Source organism: Juglans regia, chromosome 11 (genome assembly GCF_001411555.2).
Source record: "Juglans regia cultivar Chandler chromosome 11, Walnut 2.0, whole genome shotgun sequence".
NCBI lineage: Eukaryota > Viridiplantae > Streptophyta > Magnoliopsida > Fagales > Juglandaceae > Juglans > Juglans regia.
In genome coordinates, this window is record NC_049911.1 from 36,295,572 (window position 1) to 36,314,988 (window position 19,417).

Here is a 19,417-nt window from a genome sequence, read left to right on the forward strand (position 1 = left end):
ATAAATTATTTATTATTATTTTTACTCAAATAATCTGAAATATTTTATTTTTAACAAAAGAAAAAAAATAGAGAAGTGAAAAAAGAAAAGCTATAAAAATCTAATGAAAAATTCTAAATATAAATCTCATACTCTGTACATATTTTTAAAAATCACATATTTTTAAGTGAGTTTGCAGGATATGAAATTTTAAATTCAACTCAAAATCTAATAATTCGAAGAAACTCCGAAACCATTCCACAGCCTTCCTCTTGCCTCTTCCCCAAGTTTTCAAAACCCCTTGCCTCTCTCTCTCTCTATCTCTCTCTCTCAAAACAGCTAAAAAATTTGTAGTTGGTCACCATTGTTCATCTCCGACATGGAAAGCCGAAGAGCTTCGAGGCTTGCCTATTCCCTTTTAGCGGCCGCCTCTAAACCCGCAAGACTCCCACCCTCTCTGCCTCGTGCTTACGCTCTCTCTGGTTCCACTTGTAGTTTTTGGTGCAATCCCGCCACTGCTTTGTCTCGCCCTTGGATTTTCCGCCGATTATCGGATAGCAATGTCTCTTCGGCTAAGTTTCTGGGCGACACTCTCACGCGGCGCCACCAGTTCCACTCTTCCACTCCCTCCTACTCGGCCACCAGCTCGTCTCAGGTTCGAAGATGATAAACAAAAAAATGCTTGTAAAAACACACGCTTTAATACAATTCGTACATTAAGAATGAGGCTTTTTAACGGGGCACTTGAATTGAAATTATAAAACACGGTTATGAGATTTTTTTTCTCTGAACTTTTGTGGCATATCTATTGGTTTATTGAGATTTGTTTTTTGGTCGTGTCAAGTTGGTTAATTTATACATTATTTTTAATTCTAGCAATTGAAGAATTTTTACTCAATTCTTTGTTGTTGTCACTTTATGTTCTTCTTGTCCAGTACAGATTGGCGTCGTAGCATGGCTTGCTACCAATGAAAGACTTTTCCTTTTTTAATGTATCTTTTGGTTTTTTATCAGGCTAATCAGTCAGAGTTCACTGAGATGGCATGGGAGGGAATTATTGGTGCTGTTGATGCAGCACGGCTTAACAAACAACAGGTGGTGGAATCGGAGCATTTGATGAAAGCTCTCCTGGAGCAAAAGGATGGCCTAGCCAGGAGAATATTCACAAAGGCAGGACTTGACAACACGTCAATTCTGCAGGCTACGGATGATTTTATATCTAAACAACCAAAAGTAGGCACCTTCACTATTTTGTATTATTTGTTTGTGCAGATTTTATTTTGTTTGGAAATGTGGCACATTTATCTTTGCGGCAGGTGATAGGTGACACTAGCGGCCCTATAATTGGCGCACATCTCAGTAACCTCCTGGATGAAGCCCGAAAGCATAAGAAAGAAATGAGAGATGATTTTGTGTCAGTAGAGCATCTTATATTGGCATTCCATTCAGACAAGAGGTTTGGGAAGCAATTATTTATCAATCTCCAGCTCAATGAGAAGGATTTGAAGGATGCCGTTAGTGCTGTTCGCGGAAGTCAGAGAGTAACTGATCAGAGTATTAATTAACATCTTGTCGCTTTTTTTTTTTCCACTATCTCATGACAAAAATAATATAGTGATTGCATGGTAAACTAACAAGTTATGAATTAAAAAAATCTTGGAAGCCGTAAAGAATAGTCTCAAAACTAAATTTATTATTATATCATGTAAGAATATGAAATTTAAGACAATGGCTATAGCTAATAACCTAGAGGAAAAGAAATTGCAATGATTTGACGAAATAAACAGGGTGTTGTGGGCAGTAAGATTAAGGCGGTGAGGCTTTTAGGATGTGAAAGGTGCCACCTCAAGTTGACATTTACTAACATTGGAATCACATATTCTTGGAATACTTTTGTCACATGTTGTCTTTATCTTATTCATTTTTGTTGTTTTATGTAGACCCTGAAGGGAAATATCAAGCATTGGAGAAATATGGGAATGACTTGACTGAACTTGCTCGGCGAGGCAAACTTGATCCTGTTATAGGTCGAGATGATGAAATTCGGCGCTGTATCCAGATATTATGTAGGAGAACAAAAAACAATCCTGTTATTATTGGCGAACCTGGTGTGGGGAAGACTGCAATTGCTGAAGGGTATGCTTTGGGAACCATTTTGTGTGTTTCATTTATAGAGACTCTACACGATCATGGTTCTTGTGCAAGTGCATGAAAATTGTGCCTTCCGCGATGATCTAATTTTAAGTATAATTTTACTTATGAAAGAATTGAATTAATTTTTTCGATTGGTCCAAACTTTCTTATGTATGATTGATGCAAGGAAAACTCATTTGTGAATTTTTATTTTTGGCTTCACAGGAAATACATGTTGAGTCCACTGTTACCTTCTTTTTGGTATTTTGTGTTCTTGCTGTAAGCACAAACTTCAGAAATGACTCTCAAGTTGATGACATATTCATCTACTAACTGGTTTTCTGTATGACCAGTTTTTTTCATCAGAATCAAATATGTAGGGTATGAGAATTTGACTTTCAAAGTCTATATGGGGAGACCAAATATGTAGGTTATGATAATTTGACTTTTGAAGTCTCTGTGGGGAGAATTTTAGTCCAATCCTAGCAGGAAAATGAGGGAAATGTGAAGCATTGTATACATGGAATCAATACGTAAATACATGTTTTTCCAATGATTGAGTACTTGAAAAGCAATATGTTTGACGCAAAATAGCTTATATTATGCCTTACTGATAACAATTTTTGGCTTTGGTTTTATCCAACTTTTTGCTCGATAAATAAGATACATGAATGTCGTTCTTTAATTATAAAGAGATATCCATATTTCCTGTAATGAATCAACACCAGTTGGGTTGCACCTTTGAATTGGCATTTTTAGTTCGCATATTCACTGTTTTCTCCTCATGAGCATGTGGTTTTGAAATATTCTCTTGACAATTGGGTTATTGAAACATGTTATGAATGTCTTGCATATCTCTTTGTTCTGGTTTTGCAGTAATAATTCTAACCTCAATTTTCAGATTGGCTCAACGGATTGTGCGAGGGGATGTTCCAGAACCATTGTTGAATCGGAGGGTATTAAAGTTTTTTTGTTTTAATCCTTATTTGTTTTTACATTTTACATATTAAAAAACACATTTATTTTTTATTAAGTATGGTCCTCTCTTTTTGTTGGGATTTTAACATAGTCCTAAGGCATCTCTCTCTTCCCCATATATATTTACACACACACATATAAGATCACTCTGCTATGTTGATGGATGCAATAGCTGCCCAACTGTCTTTTCTCAAGTGACAGTTAGTTGATTGGAAAGTTGGTTTTTAGCATTTGGGTTCATTCGTCATCATAGATTTTCCTAGATCTAGGATAGTGAGATTTCATCAAATCCAATAAATAAAAGTTTAACAACATTCAACCCCTAGAGGTTGGCTCAAGTGGTGAAGGCTTTGGGCTTGTGGGTAAGCTCCCCCAGGTCTAAGGTTCAAATCCCCTTGGGTGCAAACAATCTCTCGGGGCCATCGGACTAGGGGATTTTCTCTTTGAATTATCCGAGGTGCACTTGCGGGAAACTCTTTGCCGAGGGCCTGTGTACCTCCAAGATTAGTCGGGACGCTGTTCCAGGACACCCGGTGCCAATAAAAAAATAAATAACAACATTCAGATGAGAGAACAGTGGGGAAAATCTAGAACTTTTTTGTATCTTCTTTGGTGCAATGGTTTTCTGCTATTGTATTAAAGGGAGGGAATGTTCATGAGTTTTTACTTTCTTTTCAGCTTGCTAGAGTGTAATTAGTTGTCTCTTTTGTATACTTCATGTGTAAATGGGCTTTGCCTAGTTGCATTTGATCAATAAAGTTTGTCAATTATAAAAAAAAAACATTCAGATGAGATTAGGATTTGTTTTTCCATCAGAATGTATATCTGCCACTGGACTTTCCTTGGTATGTTGGACTTTCCTCAAATCTTTGACCAAATGTTTGAATGCAATAGGAATACATATACTATGTCTTTTATGAGATTTTAGATCCAAATATGCATGGAACAGATTCAAGTTAAGCTTTCTGCGTGTGATTGGATATAACTTTGGATGTTGCTAGATCCCCTATGATTAGCGGCATTGTTTACTGTACTTGAAGTTTTGATTGCTTTGTTTCTTTCGCTGTGGTCAAATTTGGATTAAATTACGTGTCTTCATGTCCTGCAGTTAATCTCCCTAGATATGGGTTCATTGGTTGCTGGTGCCAAGTTTCGTGGAGACTTTGAGGAAAGGTTGAAAGCTGTTTTGAAGGAGGTCACTTCTTCAAATGGGCAGATTGTTTTATTCATTGATGAGATCCATACTGTTGTTGGTGCAGGTTTGTGCCCTTATTATATATTTTCGTTTTGGGACTAGAATCTTGTCATATAGAATCTTTCATACGAGCTGCCTTTGTTTGTGTTGTTCTGTTTTTTCAATTTAGTGTATGGTTCACTCCCTAGAGCACGAGTGATTTACAATATAAAATCCCTCTTGATATAATTGTCATTTATATATCCATGTGTATCTCTTCCCATGTGCATGGATCTATGCATGTTAGCATAGCATATAGGCTGAAGTTTTCAGCATAATGCATTATGCATCCTCCCATCATGTGTATATGGTAGCCTTGTTGATGATTTGTGTGTAGGTGCTACAAGTGGTGCAATGGATGCTGGGAACTTGTTGAAACCAATGCTTGGGCGAGGTGAGCTTCGGTGTATCGGAGCAACTACATTGACTGAGTACCGAAAATACATTGAGAAGGATCCCGCACTTGAGCGTAGATTTCAACAAGTCTTCTGTGATCAACCATCTGTTGAAGACACAATATCCATTCTACGTGGGTTACGTGAGCGTTATGAGCTGCACCATGGTGTTAAAATATCAGACAGTGCTCTTGTTGCAGCAGCAGTTCTTGCTGATCGATACATCACAGACCGTTTTTTGCCTGACAAAGGTAAATAGTAACTTAAGTTCATCGCCTTTAATGTCAGTTGGCAAAATAGTTTACATTTATCATTTTTTAAATCTATTCACATACCAATTAAATGATTCATTCTCATTTAGAGTTCAAAACTGTCAGACTGAGATAGATCATATCACAAATATCATCGTTCCACATATGGATGGGGAGAGGGTTTTTGTTTAGAAAAACCGTAGAGGCCTTAACCCTTTGTTCTTTCTTTTCTATTTAGTGAGAAGAGAATAAATCTTTTATGGTTTTATTAGTATTCCCTGCTGCAACAGAGATTGTAACGGTGCCCTTTATGGGTGGATTTGAAAAGGCATTGACATTTTCATGGCAAGTGACGTGTTTGCTTTTTATTACTACGCTACAAAAAAGTGTGACAGTCTAACAAAGGAGCAAATTTATATTTTTAGCTTTGCATCATAATCTTTGTTCTTGGTATTCGACTGGGAGATATAATCATGTTTAAAAGCTTGTTCCCCCATATATATTTACACACCCACACCCACAGGCACACGTGCACACACAATATATATATATATATATATCATTAAGTTTTCCATGGCCATGGCCATTATTCGTGTTGAACATTTTAGTTTTGATTTTTTCGTTCAGCCATTGATCTTGTTGATGAGGCTGCTGCAAAGCTGAAAATGGAAATCACTTCTAAGCCTACAGAGCTGGATGAGATAGACAGAGCTGTTATAAAGTTGGAGATGGAGAAGCTCTCATTGAAAAATGACACCGATAAAGCATCTAAAGAAAGGTTAAGCAAGCTAGAAAATGATTTGGCTTTGCTTAAACAAAAACAGAAAGAATTAACTGAACTGTGGCAACATGAAAAGGTTCTCATGACACGAATAAGATCAATTAAAGAAGAGGTACTTATGCACTTGGTATAGAATTCTTTGACGATAACACCTTCATATCCCCCCGTTTAAATTCTCTTTTAAAATGTCTGCAGATTGATAGAGTTAACCAAGAGATGGAATCTGCTGAGCGCGAATATGACCTTAATCGTGCTGCTGAACTCAAGTATGGAACTCTAATGACCCTTCAACGCCACTTAGAAGAGGCAGAGAAGAACCTTGCTGAATTCCAGAAGTCTGGTCATTCTTTGCTTCGAGAAGAGGTCACTGATCTTGATATTGCTGAGATTGTTAGCAAATGGACTGGTATACCAGTATCAAATCTTCAACAATCAGAGAGAGACAAGCTAGTCAAGCTGGAAGAGGTTCTTCACAAGAGGGTGGTTGGTCAAGACATGGCAGTTAAAGCAGTTGCAGATGCCATCCGCCGCTCAAGGGCAGGGCTGTCCGACCCAAATAGACCCATAGCAAGTTTCATGTTCATGGGCCCTACTGGTGTGGGGAAAACAGAGCTTGCAAAAGCCTTAGCTGGTTATCTCTTTAACACAGAAAATGCTCTTGTCAGAATCGATATGAGTGAGTACATGGAGAAGCATGCAGTTTCGCGACTTGTTGGGGCTCCACCTGGTTATGTTGGTTATGAAGAAGGTGGGCAGCTAACTGAAGTGGTTCGTCGAAGGCCATATTCTGTAGTCCTCTTCGATGAAATAGAGAAAGCACATCATGATGTCTTCAACATTTTGTTACAATTGTTGGATGATGGAAGAATAACCGATTCTCAAGGAAGGACAGTTAGTTTCACAAATTCTGTTGTGATAATGACTTCGAACATTGGTTCCAATTATATACTTGAGACTCTCAGTACAAAGGATAGCAAGGAAGCAGTTTATGAGATAATGAAAAAACAGGTTATTGAGTTGGCTAGACAAACCTTTCGCCCAGAATTTTTGAATCGAATTGACGAGTATATTGTGTTCCAGCCTCTGGACTCCAATGAAATAAAGAAGATTGTCGAGATACAGGTGATTAATCTTTTCCGTTTTACGTAAGCATTCATGATATTTTCTTAGTGCTTATGTTTATGCTGACTGTCTTTAAATGCCTCGAGTGAGCTACTGATGTATTAGTGCTTAGGGTTTCCCTTTTTTCTAGTAGAACTTGCACCAAATTCTAGGGAGAGGGTCCCAAGATTTGGCTGTGGTCTTATTATGAAATGGTAGGAACTGATTTTTTGACCATCTAGAGGAAGCATGAGACCATATATGGCTACATTTAGGACTGTTTTCCACCTGTAATCTCATGCTCATTCCCTTGTAAGTAATATTGTGTCATTATTCTTGTCTGTTGGTAAAAATTTAAATTGTTAAAAACACTGTCATTGCTATTTGCAGCTGAATCGGTTGAAGGAGAGGCTGAAGCAGAAGAAAATAGATCTTCATTACACGAAGGAAGCTATTGAGCTTCTTGGGAAATTAGGCTTTGACCCAAACTTTGGAGCGAGGCCGGTTAAGAGGGTGATACAGAGGTTGGTGGAGAATGAAATAGCAATGGGCATCTTGAGAGGAGAGTTCAATGAAGACGACTCTGTGGTGGTTGATGCCGATCCATCAGACAAAGACATTATTCCTTCCCATAAAAGATTGCGCATAAAGAAACTGGAGAGAGTCTCTGTAATGGATGCCATGGTTGCTAATGACTGAGTTTTGCATTTAGGAGTTTGTAAATTTTAGGGTGAATAAAAGTCTCATTTTCAATATTTTGCCAATTTTCATGTACAATCAATGTCCAAGGAAATGGGAGGTTTTGCTTGCCAGAATGGATGTGATTAGCGATCTTATTTATTATCTGCCATAAATTAAGTAGCTGAAACCAATGTCCAAGACCCATTTTATTAATTTTGTGTTAGGTGGTGGCGGTGTTGTCGTGCGTGCCACTTGATTTTGCTCACGTGCTGTTCCTACCTAGCCAACGGTCTCTAGTTATAACGCATGTGTGACATAACTTGTGAGTAAGATACCACAGCAGTACGCAGAAAGAAACCTTGTTTGCAGTCCTACTGAATTTAATACCCGAATATTGCATAAATTCTCGACCTCACGCCATAGGCAGACGATGAGATAAATTGAACATGGACCACAACGGTCGTTTTTTAAAAAAAAATGCGATACCCTTCAGATTTCTTGGGCGTAACGTAACTCTACTTTAGACTTTTGGATATTGATATCTATACTTTTTTTTAACGAAATTGCTCGATAATCTCAATATTAGCCATCTCATAAAATAAAAGGATCCTGCTCTATTCAAATTCCATATTAACAAAATATATATATATATATCTAAAAGTAAGATTTTCATTGCCACATGAAATTTACACCAAAACCAGACAGAAAATATTGAGTACACGGAAAAAATAATAAATGTACAAAATGACAAAACCCATACAAGGAAAGGACACAAGTACTGTACATATATTTATATCATATACCGGCTGCTGCTGGTGGTGGTGGTGGGGTACGAAATGTCTCACCTGCACTGAACAGCTCACCACTCTGAAGGCTGACCGATTCTCCTCCTTCAAGATAAAAATAGAAAATGGCTCATTAAACGAGGCCAAAGCATTGACAATACATATTCCAGTTTCTTTTTTAGCATTGAAGCTCATATATTATATATCAAAATTTTTTTTTTTTTAATTTTTTAAAGTTTTTTTTAATTTTATTATTCTTAAAATAATTGAATTATTCTACTCATAATCCATATACCACACATTTAGTAAGAGAACAAAATTAAAGAAATCATAAAAAAATTGGTGTGTGGTGTATGAGACTTAGGAATAGAATTTTTCTTCTTTTTTTATTTTCTACAAAGAAAAAAAATGCTAAATTAGCGGAAAGAAACAACACGATGTTTCTGGAAAATTATATATAGTCCAATTCAACACTGTAAATGCAGAGATTCCTGAGGGGAGTGGGTACCAAAACCAACAAGGGAAAGATTCCCACATGGAAAATGAGAGATAGAACCATAGTTATCAATTTAGAAATCTTCTTAAGCTTTAGTTAGAGGCTGCCTGGACAATGTGATATGTGATATATTGTATTTTTAAAAAAGCAAAATAAATCACATGATAGGTCGTCATGCTGCTATCTTACATATACCTATCTTCGTCGAAAATATTCTCAAATTAGAAGTACCTTTCATTTCAATAAATGGACCCAAAAGAGTCTCCATCAAGAATGCTCCCCGTCAATTGCCTCTATCTATGCATATAAGAAAACGACCGACACCTTCCACCCACCATGTTTGTGTATCAGGAATACTCAAAAAAATATATATATTATATATTATTTATATAAATCGAAAAAGGCCAACGAGGTAGACAAAAATTGTACTATGGCTTGGAAGTGACCCCTTCATTATAGGGGAAACTCCCAACGTTACCGAATCACAGGAACGACCCTCGAACTTTCCATATTTGCCTGCCTTGACACTGCAAGGACTTCAGCAATCATCTCTAGAAGAACAATATAACATCATCGTTCACAAGGTAGCTGTCTTCTATGACTGCAACTTTGGCAGGTTTCATATTTGTTTTTAAATTTTTCGTTGAAATTTTTGAGACGCAGTATTAATAAATTATTGTATCTCAAAACTAGTATATGAAAAGTTATTTAATTTTTTAATTAAGAAAAAATCTGCTTGAAGCCGGTGTCCCCGCCCGTAGACCATTATTTTTATTAGTTTCCCTAAATCCCAGCACTCCTTCTCAAGCCAAAATTGTTCGCTCAAATAAGTTCTTGAAACCCAAATAAACAACATTCTACTACAACTATATTTTAAGATAGATGGTTTCATGTAAATTTTGATAAGAACTAATATTTGATACGCTAACAAAGCTATCAAAGGACCAGAAGCTAATGAGATTCTGAAAAGAGTACTAACTTAATCTATGAACCTTCTTCCTCAAAAGGGCAAGCTCTTCGAAGTCGAACTTGTTGTGAGAGACTTGAAATGATCTGAGGGAACAAAATCTTGTGGCAAATTTGCTCTTTTCACAATTCTCCTCATGTTGTTCTGCAAACTCTGTTGCACTAGCTGCTTCACTGCTTTCTTCTCCTCACTCATGTTATCTTCTGCCTCCTCCAAACACTCCTTTGAACCCCCGGCAATCGGGTTTGTAGAAGACGATGAAGACCCACCACAGATAGGAGCTGACACCGCTGTACCACCTAAACTCCCACCAAAACTCTCTGTAACTTGCTTCCCTTTATCCACTCTAAAACACTCCAGGATCCTTGAAGCCCTCTTCTGCGCCAATGTGCTACCCAAAAGGGTTAATTCTAGCAAGGATGATACAATGCCAGCCTCGATCATTGCTTGCCTATCACCATAGCCTTTGTGTGCCATGACCATCAAAATGTAAGATGCCTTCTCTTGGCAACCCGGTGAATCGGTCCAGTTCAAAACATCAACCAATATTGGGAAAGCATCAGACACCACACTTATTGCCTTTCGACCTTCTGGGGTAGATACCACATTGCTAAGGATTGCAAGGATTCTTTCGCTTACTACCATATCACCCAGCGATTTCAATAAAAAGGGGACCAAGTTGGTTTCCAAAACAAACGAAATGTTCAGCGAGAAGATTGAGAGATTGTAGAGAGCTCGGATTGCATCTTGCTTGGATTGGGGGCTACTACTTTCATGGTCTGAATTCTGAAGGTTTTTCACCAAGAATGGGATTGCACCGGATGATCCAATCACTGGCTTGTTTGAATCCAATGCGCTCAAGCCAAGGAAATTCGCCACTACAGCTTCGGAGACTGATGGGTTTGGAGCATTTGGAGATTCGATCAGCTTTAGCATCTTGTGAACACCACCGGCTTTGACAATGGCCGCTTTGTTCCTGCAAAGGCTCGATAAAACAAATTGGATTTAACCAAAAAAAAAAAAGACGTACATGGAGAATAAAAACGAGATTAATGTAGCAATTAAAGTGGATACTAAAAAACTAAGTTCCAAACAATAGCAAACGAAATTAATAGATATATAAATAGGTAATTTACATTATATATCCTATTAAGTACATTACTGTTTCGATAAAATAATGCAAAAGAAGATGGAAAGTGACCAAAAACTAAACAATTCGTCGAACTAATGGTTGCTGAAAGGCACCAAATAGAAATAGACAAGTTTGGAAGGAAATCATGGAGCTGATAGAGGAAAGGAAATAACTCATTCAACATAAAGAAGCGAATATGGGAAGAAAACACAAATTAATTATAAAAATTAAAAACACGAAACACCGATAATGACTTGTCCTTACAAATTAAACAGTCGCACGGAGATTAACACGCTTCCGAAGCGAGAAAGATGATGGAGATTAGAACGTTAATGCTCGAAAAAATGGTAGAAAGGAACTCTTAGAAGCAAAATGTGTAATAGCAGTGAAACAAATCAAAGCGAGAAGGTGACAGAAAACAGAATATGATTCCGACTAAAAACGGAAACCGAAAAACTCACGCATCGTTTCCGATCCCGAGATTGAGCAGCGCATAGAGCGAAGCGATCTGAGATTCGAGGTCTTCCGAATCCAGCATTCCTACCAACGGAGGGATCGCTCCGAGCATCGCCAGAGTGACTCTAGCCTCCGAGTCTTCCTTGCAGCGCAGCCTCACCATGCTCGCTGCAGCCTTTCTCTTCTCCGAGTCCTCGGCCTGGAGTTCCTTCGCCACGCGCTTCAGCTCCTCCAGTGCCTCCTCCTTCTTCTTCGTCTCGAAGTCGGTTACGGTCTCCGGAGAGTCCGCCATGCTTAGAAGATCCGAGAGCTTCTCGGACTTGACCCCTCGAGGCTTTTCCTGTGCCTTGGGCTTCGGATTCTCGGAAACCGATCTGGCGCTTGTGGCGAAATCGTAGTCGTTGTGGCGGTGACGGTATCTGGAGCTGCCACCGCAGCTGACGGCGTCAAATAATTTGCGGCGGAGTGAGGAGCCGGAGAAGGAATTCCATAAGCGAAAGTTGCCGCCGGAGCTGGTGGAAGGGCGGTCGAGGATTACGGATGCGAGGTCATTTCGCTGACACTTGGCCATTCCCCGAATGACGTGTCAGGCGAACTGCATTGCAAAGAAAAACAGTACTGAGAGAGAGAGAGAGAGAGAGAGAGTTAAAGAAGAGAAGGCTCAGAATTTGTTTGTATTTTTTAATCAGCTTTACTTCTTCTTCAGTATTTAATAGCGATCAGTCCCGAAGCTCCATAATCTTTCGAGTCTTGTACGTTTTACCACTAGGAGAGATCCACGTGATTATTACATTTCATTACATTAAATGTTGGGAGCTGCGTATATCTCATCATTAAATTATAAAAATTTCTGTTGAGGAGATGGGGCCTTCAATTGCATTCATTCTTATTTCTTCCTTTCCTATCAATGGTTTCTTGTGGGAAATTAATGTGTTTCGTTTTTTCTCAAGTCAAATTCTCTATTCCATTTTAATGAAAATGCCCAAAGCTCAATATAATGACTATGATTCACTATATTCTTATAAGTTACAGCTGATTCTTTGTTTTTCTTTAGAGCAGCCAGCTTATTATGAGCAAATACAAATATATATATTGCTATTGAATAATTATTTATCATCCAATAGTAATAATTGTATCACATTTTATACAATGAGATAAAAGTTGTGTAAGGAAAATTCTCCCCATGCTAAACCCAATTGGCCTGTGAATAGAAGATATGAGAATTATGACCAAAGGTCCAATCCAAGATAAACAAAGTCTTAAACTCGGCACAGGTGAATGGTCCTCTAGACACAACCTGCAAGAGGGAGGGTGCTACAAGGGACGAGACTCGTCTACATGAAGGCCCCTCGAGTAGTGTCTAACTGTCAAGTCTCGTCTGCATCGTAAGTGTAATGTGCAGGAAACTATTGATCTTCTGACAGGAAAGACATCAATGGATCACCATCGATATTGTCTGGGAGAAGGAAATCGGAGAGCCATACCGCATTAATAGCACCACTATCCGAGTTACATACCACACTAATGATGTCGTCATAGGATCACGCCGTATTAAATGACTTTGACTCAGGGAACAGTACGAAAGACGCAGACTTCATGGGGCCAGACACGATCTGTCCCCTAGACTCTATTGTCTTTTGCAGGCCCATTTCAAAATACTCGAGTTATCGAAACCTGATCCAAAAGTATGCAAAATACGATGTTAACAAATGATATATAACATTTTATTTTTAAAAATTATGAGATGTAACAAGTGACTGATTGCACATCTTGGCTCCTAATTCTTTATAGTAATCTAATGACTCACTTGGACATTTTGATTTTTGAGTATTTCACAATTTTGTGAATAGTAATAAAATATTTGAATTAAAATGTTTTATTGAATTTTGAGAAAAAAAAATTGAATAAAAATATTATAAAGTTAGAAATTTGATTAAATATAATTTTTATTTTGAAATTTGTCAAAATTGTATTAATTTTTGTGTTTTGTTTTGATAGAACTAATATTTACAGTAATAGAGGGCTTAAGTGTCACGCAGTACTTTTGAAAAAAATGAGTAAATATGAGATTTATATAAAAAATTATATTTTATATTTAAATAATATTTAGAAATAAAATGACGATAAGTTTTCAAAATTTTATATCTCATACATGTGTGCAAATGAGTTATTAGGAATGATTTGGATTTAGAAATGAGTTGAGATGGTTTGTGAATAGTAAAATAAAAATTGAATTGTTTATTATATTTTGTGTGAAAAATTGAAAAAGTTGTTTTGGGATTTGAAAAAGTGAAATTATTTATTATATTTTATGTGAAAATTTGAAAAAATTGTAATAATGAAATGAGATGAATTGAGATAAGTTGATGTGAGTTTTGAATTCAAATGAGGCCGTCAAGTGTATTCTTTTATATTCTTTTTTATCTCAAGTTTTATGGTCTCCAATTACAACAACTATGATATACTTTTAATAGCTTTATAAATCAAGAATGGAAGTAAAAATACAAGTTAATTGTTGTGATTAGAAATAAATAATAATAATAATAGTTTCCAACTTATAATTGAAATATTTTTCTTAATCATCGAGTCCTCCTTAGTTTAGTTGTCTTTTCATTTTAGTAAAATTTAATTTAATATTTATTTTAAGAATTGATGATGCTACAGCTCCCGCTGGGGCTATAGCATGAAAACACATGCTATTTTCATGTGTTTTTTTAAGTTATTTTTTATATAAAAATTTTTAATATTTTAAAAAATAAAATAAATTTAGAACATCATTAAAAATATTTTCTTAATTAAAAAGTAAAAAAAAATCATTAAAAAATACTTCATTAATTACGAAATAAAATAAAAAAAATTATAAAAAAATATTTTTTATTTTACTTCATAATTAAAAAAATATTTATTAATAATATTATAAACTTTTTTATTTTTTAAAAATATTAAAAATTATTAAAAAATTTTATATAAAAAATAACTTTAAAAAAATTACATAAAAACACATTAACTTCAGCAGAAGTTCCAACGAGAGCTCTAACATTATTCTTTAAGAATAAGGTAGCGTGGAATAGGCTTGTGAAATAAGCTTTGGAGAAAGCGAGAGAAAGGGGAGTGGCCTGGAAGAGAAGCCATGTGTTGGGAGGCTTTTTCATGGGCACTGGGAAAGTGTGTCAGTAGTAGTACTAGAGTGTATAGTACTGACACCATCACTATTTGTCCTTTTCTCCATTCTCTGCCATCCAGCTCACGTAGTCGTCAAAGAAGCTTCCCGCGGGTCCCTTCCTATTTCTTCGGTGGGGTCCGCTTCATCTGATTGGTTGGCGCATGATAATACCATAGACGACGGGGTACTAGAGTGTACATGCCGGTGATCCAAAAGGATTCAAGACTTCAAGTGTCAAATGTGTACGCGATGCTCTCTGACTTTAACAAACATGGGTCATGGGTGGGTGCCCAAGGCCCCGAGGTGCACTGCCTAGCAATAATACCCTCCGCATTCTCAGAAACTACAAGTGTACCACTGTCACATAGACACTTCCATTTTTTTTATTTATTTTTGTTTATATTGACGGCGAGATTTTAACCGAATTAGCAGTGTTTGGATATAAATGAAGATTGAAATCATTAATCATTCTGGTTTCGCATATTTCGGTTGCTGGTGATTGTTCATATGTGACCGAGAAAGTTTCGAAACTTTTGATGTGACTCTCCTTAAAGAGAACTAAGAGTGCGTTTGGATGTTGAAGTGAGTTGAGTTAAGTTGAGTTGAGTTGAGATAATAAAATATTATTAAAATATTATTTATTATTATTTTGAAATTTGAAAAAGTTGAATTGTTTATTATATTTTATATTGAGATTTAAAAAAATTGTAATGATGAGTTGAGATGAGTTGAGAGGATTTTTAATTCCAAACGAAGCCTAAGCCTGGCCTAAGTGAATCATCCGACAGAAATCAACAAATGCAATATACGTCAGTCAACAAGCAATCACGCACTTTTAACAGTTTGGGACACGAAAAATAGTTGATTAGCACGTGATAACGATATATATCCAGCACATAACTATTATAGATGTGGAAAATATATATATATATATATAAATTGTAATGGATATAAAGAAATTATATAAATTAAATTTATAAATTAATATAATTTTATAAAATCTGTTAAATTTAATTTATAATAAAAATAAATTTATAATATAATATACCACATCAAGCATATCAATTCGTATGCTTATTTTTATATATCCTTACTAAAATATTTTCCTATATATATTGTAATCTCAACTCCTTTTTTTTTCAATAAATATGTGAGAGTGGTTGTTTGGGATCATCAATTCATCTCAAGTTAATTTATATTATTTAAATAATGATATTTAATTTATAAAATTTAAATTTTAAAATTAAATTATATCACGTAAACACATTATTACATGTAATCTACACACAATTTTAAAAATATATGTTTATTTGTTTTGGTAGACAGTATGAAACTTGGCCACGTTTCTTGGTCTCACTTTTCATTATATTAATTTGATTCGGATTTTAAATGCATGTCCACTTCGTGCTCGATAAGAAGAATAAAATAAAATGTTATTAAAAGTTTAGTTTAGGCTACATTGACTTTAAGGATAGGGTCTGAAACTTGGATTAGCTGTAAAATCTAATATAATTTAGCAGCCACGAAACCAGATTAGCTCGTAGAGAATTTGACTTGATTGGTCCACGCTTGAGTTTGGATGTTGAAATGAGTTGAGTTGAATTGAGTTGAGATGATAAAATAATGTTATAATATTATTTTTAAATATTATTATTATTTTTAGATTTAAAAAAGTTAAATTGTTTATTATATTTTGTGTTAGAATTTAAAAAAATTGTAATGATGAGTTGATATAGATTGATGATCCAAATGAAGCCATGAGATCGTTTAGATAAAGAGATAAGTTCAGATTATTTTATTATTATTTATAAATTTTAATTTATAAATTTTTTCATTATTTTCAAATTATTTCATCTCATTTTTTAATTATAAATGTTAAAAAATTTAAAATTCATTTATTTTTTACAAATCAAATAAGATGATATGAGATGAGATAAATTGAAATAATTAAATAAAATATTATTATAAAATATTTTATAATATTATTTTTATTCTAAAATTTTAAAATTATTTATTTTATTTTATATAAATATTTTAAAAAATTATAATAATTAAATAAAATGAGAAAAAAAAATTTATAAAAATAAACGAACCCTTGGGGCAATGCCGGGAAAGTCTTGAAGAGTAATTTGGACCTGCAGCTAATTAAGGAAGGGAGCATTGGTGGGGTGCAAACTGCAAAGCAAAGCATGGACTTTTCGATCGAGTTAACTTTCAACCACCCAACAAAGTAAAATTAATATGGTTCCCAATCATTCACTGCAGAACGCGTAGCCACTGCTGAGATTATTACTGGCATACAAATGATTGGATCACTGTATCTCAAAAGCCTGGGTTTTTTTTTTATTATTATTTTTTTCTTTTATAAATAGGCTTTTATGTGTGGGTTAAATAGGTTCGTGAAACGAAACTGAACCTCGACCCGACAGTTGTTGATGTAGTAGCAACATGTCAAAACCTAGAGGACAATAATTATTTGTATAAGAACAGTGTACTCTACCTTTCCAAAGCTACCAATAGCAGAGATATATACAGTCAATAACTACTGCTTTTGGCTAAAATTTCCGATTCCAAGTTTACAAATTCCCTTTCAGATCTTGAGATGCCTAGCTATTACTGTCTTGCTTTAGGCTTCGTTTGCATTTAAAATTTATTACAGTTTATTATTATAATTTTTTAAAATTTATATATAAAATATAATAAATAATTTAATTTTTTTAAATTTTTATATAAAATATAATAAATAATTTAATTTTTATTTTACTATTTATAAACTATCTCTACTCATCTCTAAATTTAAATAACTCGTTAACGACAATAAACAATAAATCGACAATACGTTAGAGAGTAGATACATAGGACAAGTCCCAAATATAAATATATTTAAAATTTGTACATAATATTACTCTTGAGTGTTTTGTTGTCACCCACGGGAGAGGTGCGTCTCCGCCTATTAACTGCAAGGGGAAAGGGAGGTTGGCCGAAGCTGAGTAGCCAATAGACATCGAGCCCATCCTTGGGAGAGGCCACTCTAAAGTGCATTTAATGCGACTAATTTCTTGGGGGACTAGATCCTAAGCAGTCTTAGGCTTCGTTTAGTTACTAAACTTCTCTCAACTCATTTCAACTCATCATTATAATTTTTTTAAATTCTAACATAAAATATAATAAATAATTCAACTTTTTCAAATCTTAAAATAATAATAATATTAAAAAATAATATTCTAACAATATTTTATCATCTCAACTCAACTCAACTTACTTTAACATCCAAACACAACCTAGGCTTTCTTTAGATCCCAAATTAATTTCAACTCATCTCAACTCATCATTATAATTTTTTCAAATTCCAATACAAAATATAATAAATAATTCAACTTTTTCAAATTTTAAAATAATAATAATATTAAAAATTAATATTTTAATAATATTTTATTATCTCAACTCAACTCAACTCAACGCAACTCATTTCAACATTCAAATACAATCTTAATCTCAATTAATGCGTCGGGATGAGGGGATGGGCAGAGTTGCCGATTGAGTCCCTTCCCTACCCGTGGCGGACGTCGCTTGGACCCAATTTCTTTGAGCTTCTTTGGCCTATTCTTCTCACGTATCGAGGGTCTTGTTAGATGTGTTTGAGCCAGCGTACAAATTCCCCTTCCAATTACTATATATCCATAACTCTTTCTCAAGCGAGTCATATGGAACCCAATCAACCTACCATGCATGTCACATTTGATTGGACTACCATCATATGCAATTCACTAGGATAGGACCAACATACAACAATTAAAGTTCATATTAGTATATCAAATAATTTATAAATAATAATAAAAATAATAATGAAATAGTAGCGAATAGTTTATAAATAATAATAAAATAGTCTAATAATATTTGATAACTATTGTGATTTTAAATAAATTATAAATCATGTAAACTAGATCTGGTAATTTTCACAGGTTAAAAGTAATAATAATTTTTCGCCCCACTACAGGGTCCGGACATATGGTTTACTCTACTATGGCCTAGAGATTTTTAGACCTTCTATGATTTGGATCACAGTCGGGTGTCCTTTCCAAATACTGTTAGTTTACAACCCAAGCTAGGTATACAAATGAAAATTACTTTATATGTTGATAATGATATGGTTAGTCAACAGTAAATACTAAATAACAATAGGTCCCCTTTGCCGTGCCATCAAGTTTTGATCACGCGTACAAGAAGGAATTGCGGCTGGTTCTTGTAGCCAACTGAACTGAGTGACTTCAATCACGAACAAGCTTTATGAGATGGTTGGGAAGGAGACACTCTTGAAATGGCTATTTTGGACTCTAGATCCCATGTTAGAAACTCTCACGTTAAGTCGCTTTCTTGCGTCGCTTTAGTAAAGGGAACCTATGAGACGTACCATGCAGTAATCTCAACACAAGGTTAAAATATGAGAGAGAGAGAGAGAGGGGCTTTTTGGTTTGAACGAGGAGGGGTATTCAACACCAAGTCCAATGTCTTCGTGCAAGTAAACATTACTTTCGGAAATGTGGACAAGATGTTCAGTACCATTAGCCCCATTCAAACGCAACTCCTCGTTTAGCCCCAATCGTTTTGCTGACTATGACTAGTTTCTGATGCAATCAAACGTATACCGAAAGGTGAATTGATATTATTAGAATATTAATTTTAAGGTAGGATTTGGATAATAAATTAAAATGAGATGAGATAAGATGAAAGTTGAATAAAATATTATTAGAATATTATTTTTTAATATTATTTTTATTTTGAGATTTGAAAATATTATATTATTTATTATATTTTATTTAAAAATTTAAAAAATTTATAATAATTATATGAACTAAATTAATTGATTTTTCAATCTAAACAATTC

At 34.9% G+C, this 19,417-nt stretch overlaps 2 protein-coding genes across 3 annotated transcripts; one reads left to right on the forward strand and one right to left on the reverse strand.

The window, feature by feature from the left end:
* The first annotated feature begins 217 nt into the window (after window positions 1-217).
* Window positions 218-7,746, forward strand: LOC109005234 (chaperone protein ClpB4, mitochondrial). Its single transcript, XM_018984059.2, has 10 exons — window positions 218-634; window positions 994-1,212; window positions 1,296-1,533; window positions 1,920-2,115; window positions 3,014-3,068; window positions 4,199-4,349; window positions 4,662-4,970; window positions 5,598-5,863; window positions 5,947-6,873; window positions 7,243-7,746. The coding sequence occupies exons 1-10, from the start codon at window positions 359-361 to the stop codon at window positions 7,549-7,551; spliced, it is 2,946 nt and encodes a 981-aa protein (XP_018839604.1). The 5' UTR covers window positions 218-358; the 3' UTR covers window positions 7,552-7,746.
* Window positions 7,747-8,184: 438 nt separating this feature from the next.
* Window positions 8,185-12,057, reverse strand: LOC109005233 (U-box domain-containing protein 13-like). 2 transcript variants are annotated; one of them, XM_018984058.2, is made up of 3 exons: window positions 11,375-12,057; window positions 9,794-10,757; window positions 8,185-8,423 (listed from the first exon to the last, which is right to left on the reverse strand). In XM_018984058.2, exons 1-2 carry the CDS (start codon window positions 11,938-11,940, stop codon window positions 9,815-9,817), a joined length of 1,509 nt encoding a protein of 502 aa, XP_018839603.2. In that variant the 5' UTR covers window positions 11,941-12,057; the 3' UTR covers window positions 8,185-8,423; window positions 9,794-9,814. The 2 variants fall into 2 exon arrangements, with proteins under 2 accessions (XP_018839603.2, XP_018839602.2); XM_018984057.2 differs by lacking the exon at window positions 8,185-8,423 and having other exon boundaries at window positions 9,548-10,757.
* Window positions 12,058-19,417: the final 7,360 nt, after the last annotated feature.

Excerpts from the sequence above, each read along its gene's own strand:
- LOC109005234 (XM_018984059.2), top strand. The coding sequence starts at position 359 with ATGGAAAGCCGAAGAGCTTCGAGGCTTGCCTATTCCCTTTTAGCGGCC. Across the intron at positions 1,213-1,295 it reads TTATATCTAAACAACCAAAA|GTGATAGGTGACACTAGCGG; the intron begins GTAGGCACCTTC and ends TCTTTGCGGCAG. Across the intron at positions 5,864-5,946 it reads TAAGATCAATTAAAGAAGAG|ATTGATAGAGTTAACCAAGA; the intron begins GTACTTATGCAC and ends AAATGTCTGCAG.
- LOC109005233 (XM_018984058.2), bottom strand. The coding sequence starts at position 11,940 with ATGGCCAAGTGTCAGCGAAATGACCTCGCATCCGTAATCCTCGACCGC. Across the intron at positions 10,758-11,374 it reads CTCGGGATCGGAAACGATGC|GAACAAAGCGGCCATTGTCA; the intron begins GTGAGTTTTTCG and ends GAGCCTTTGCAG.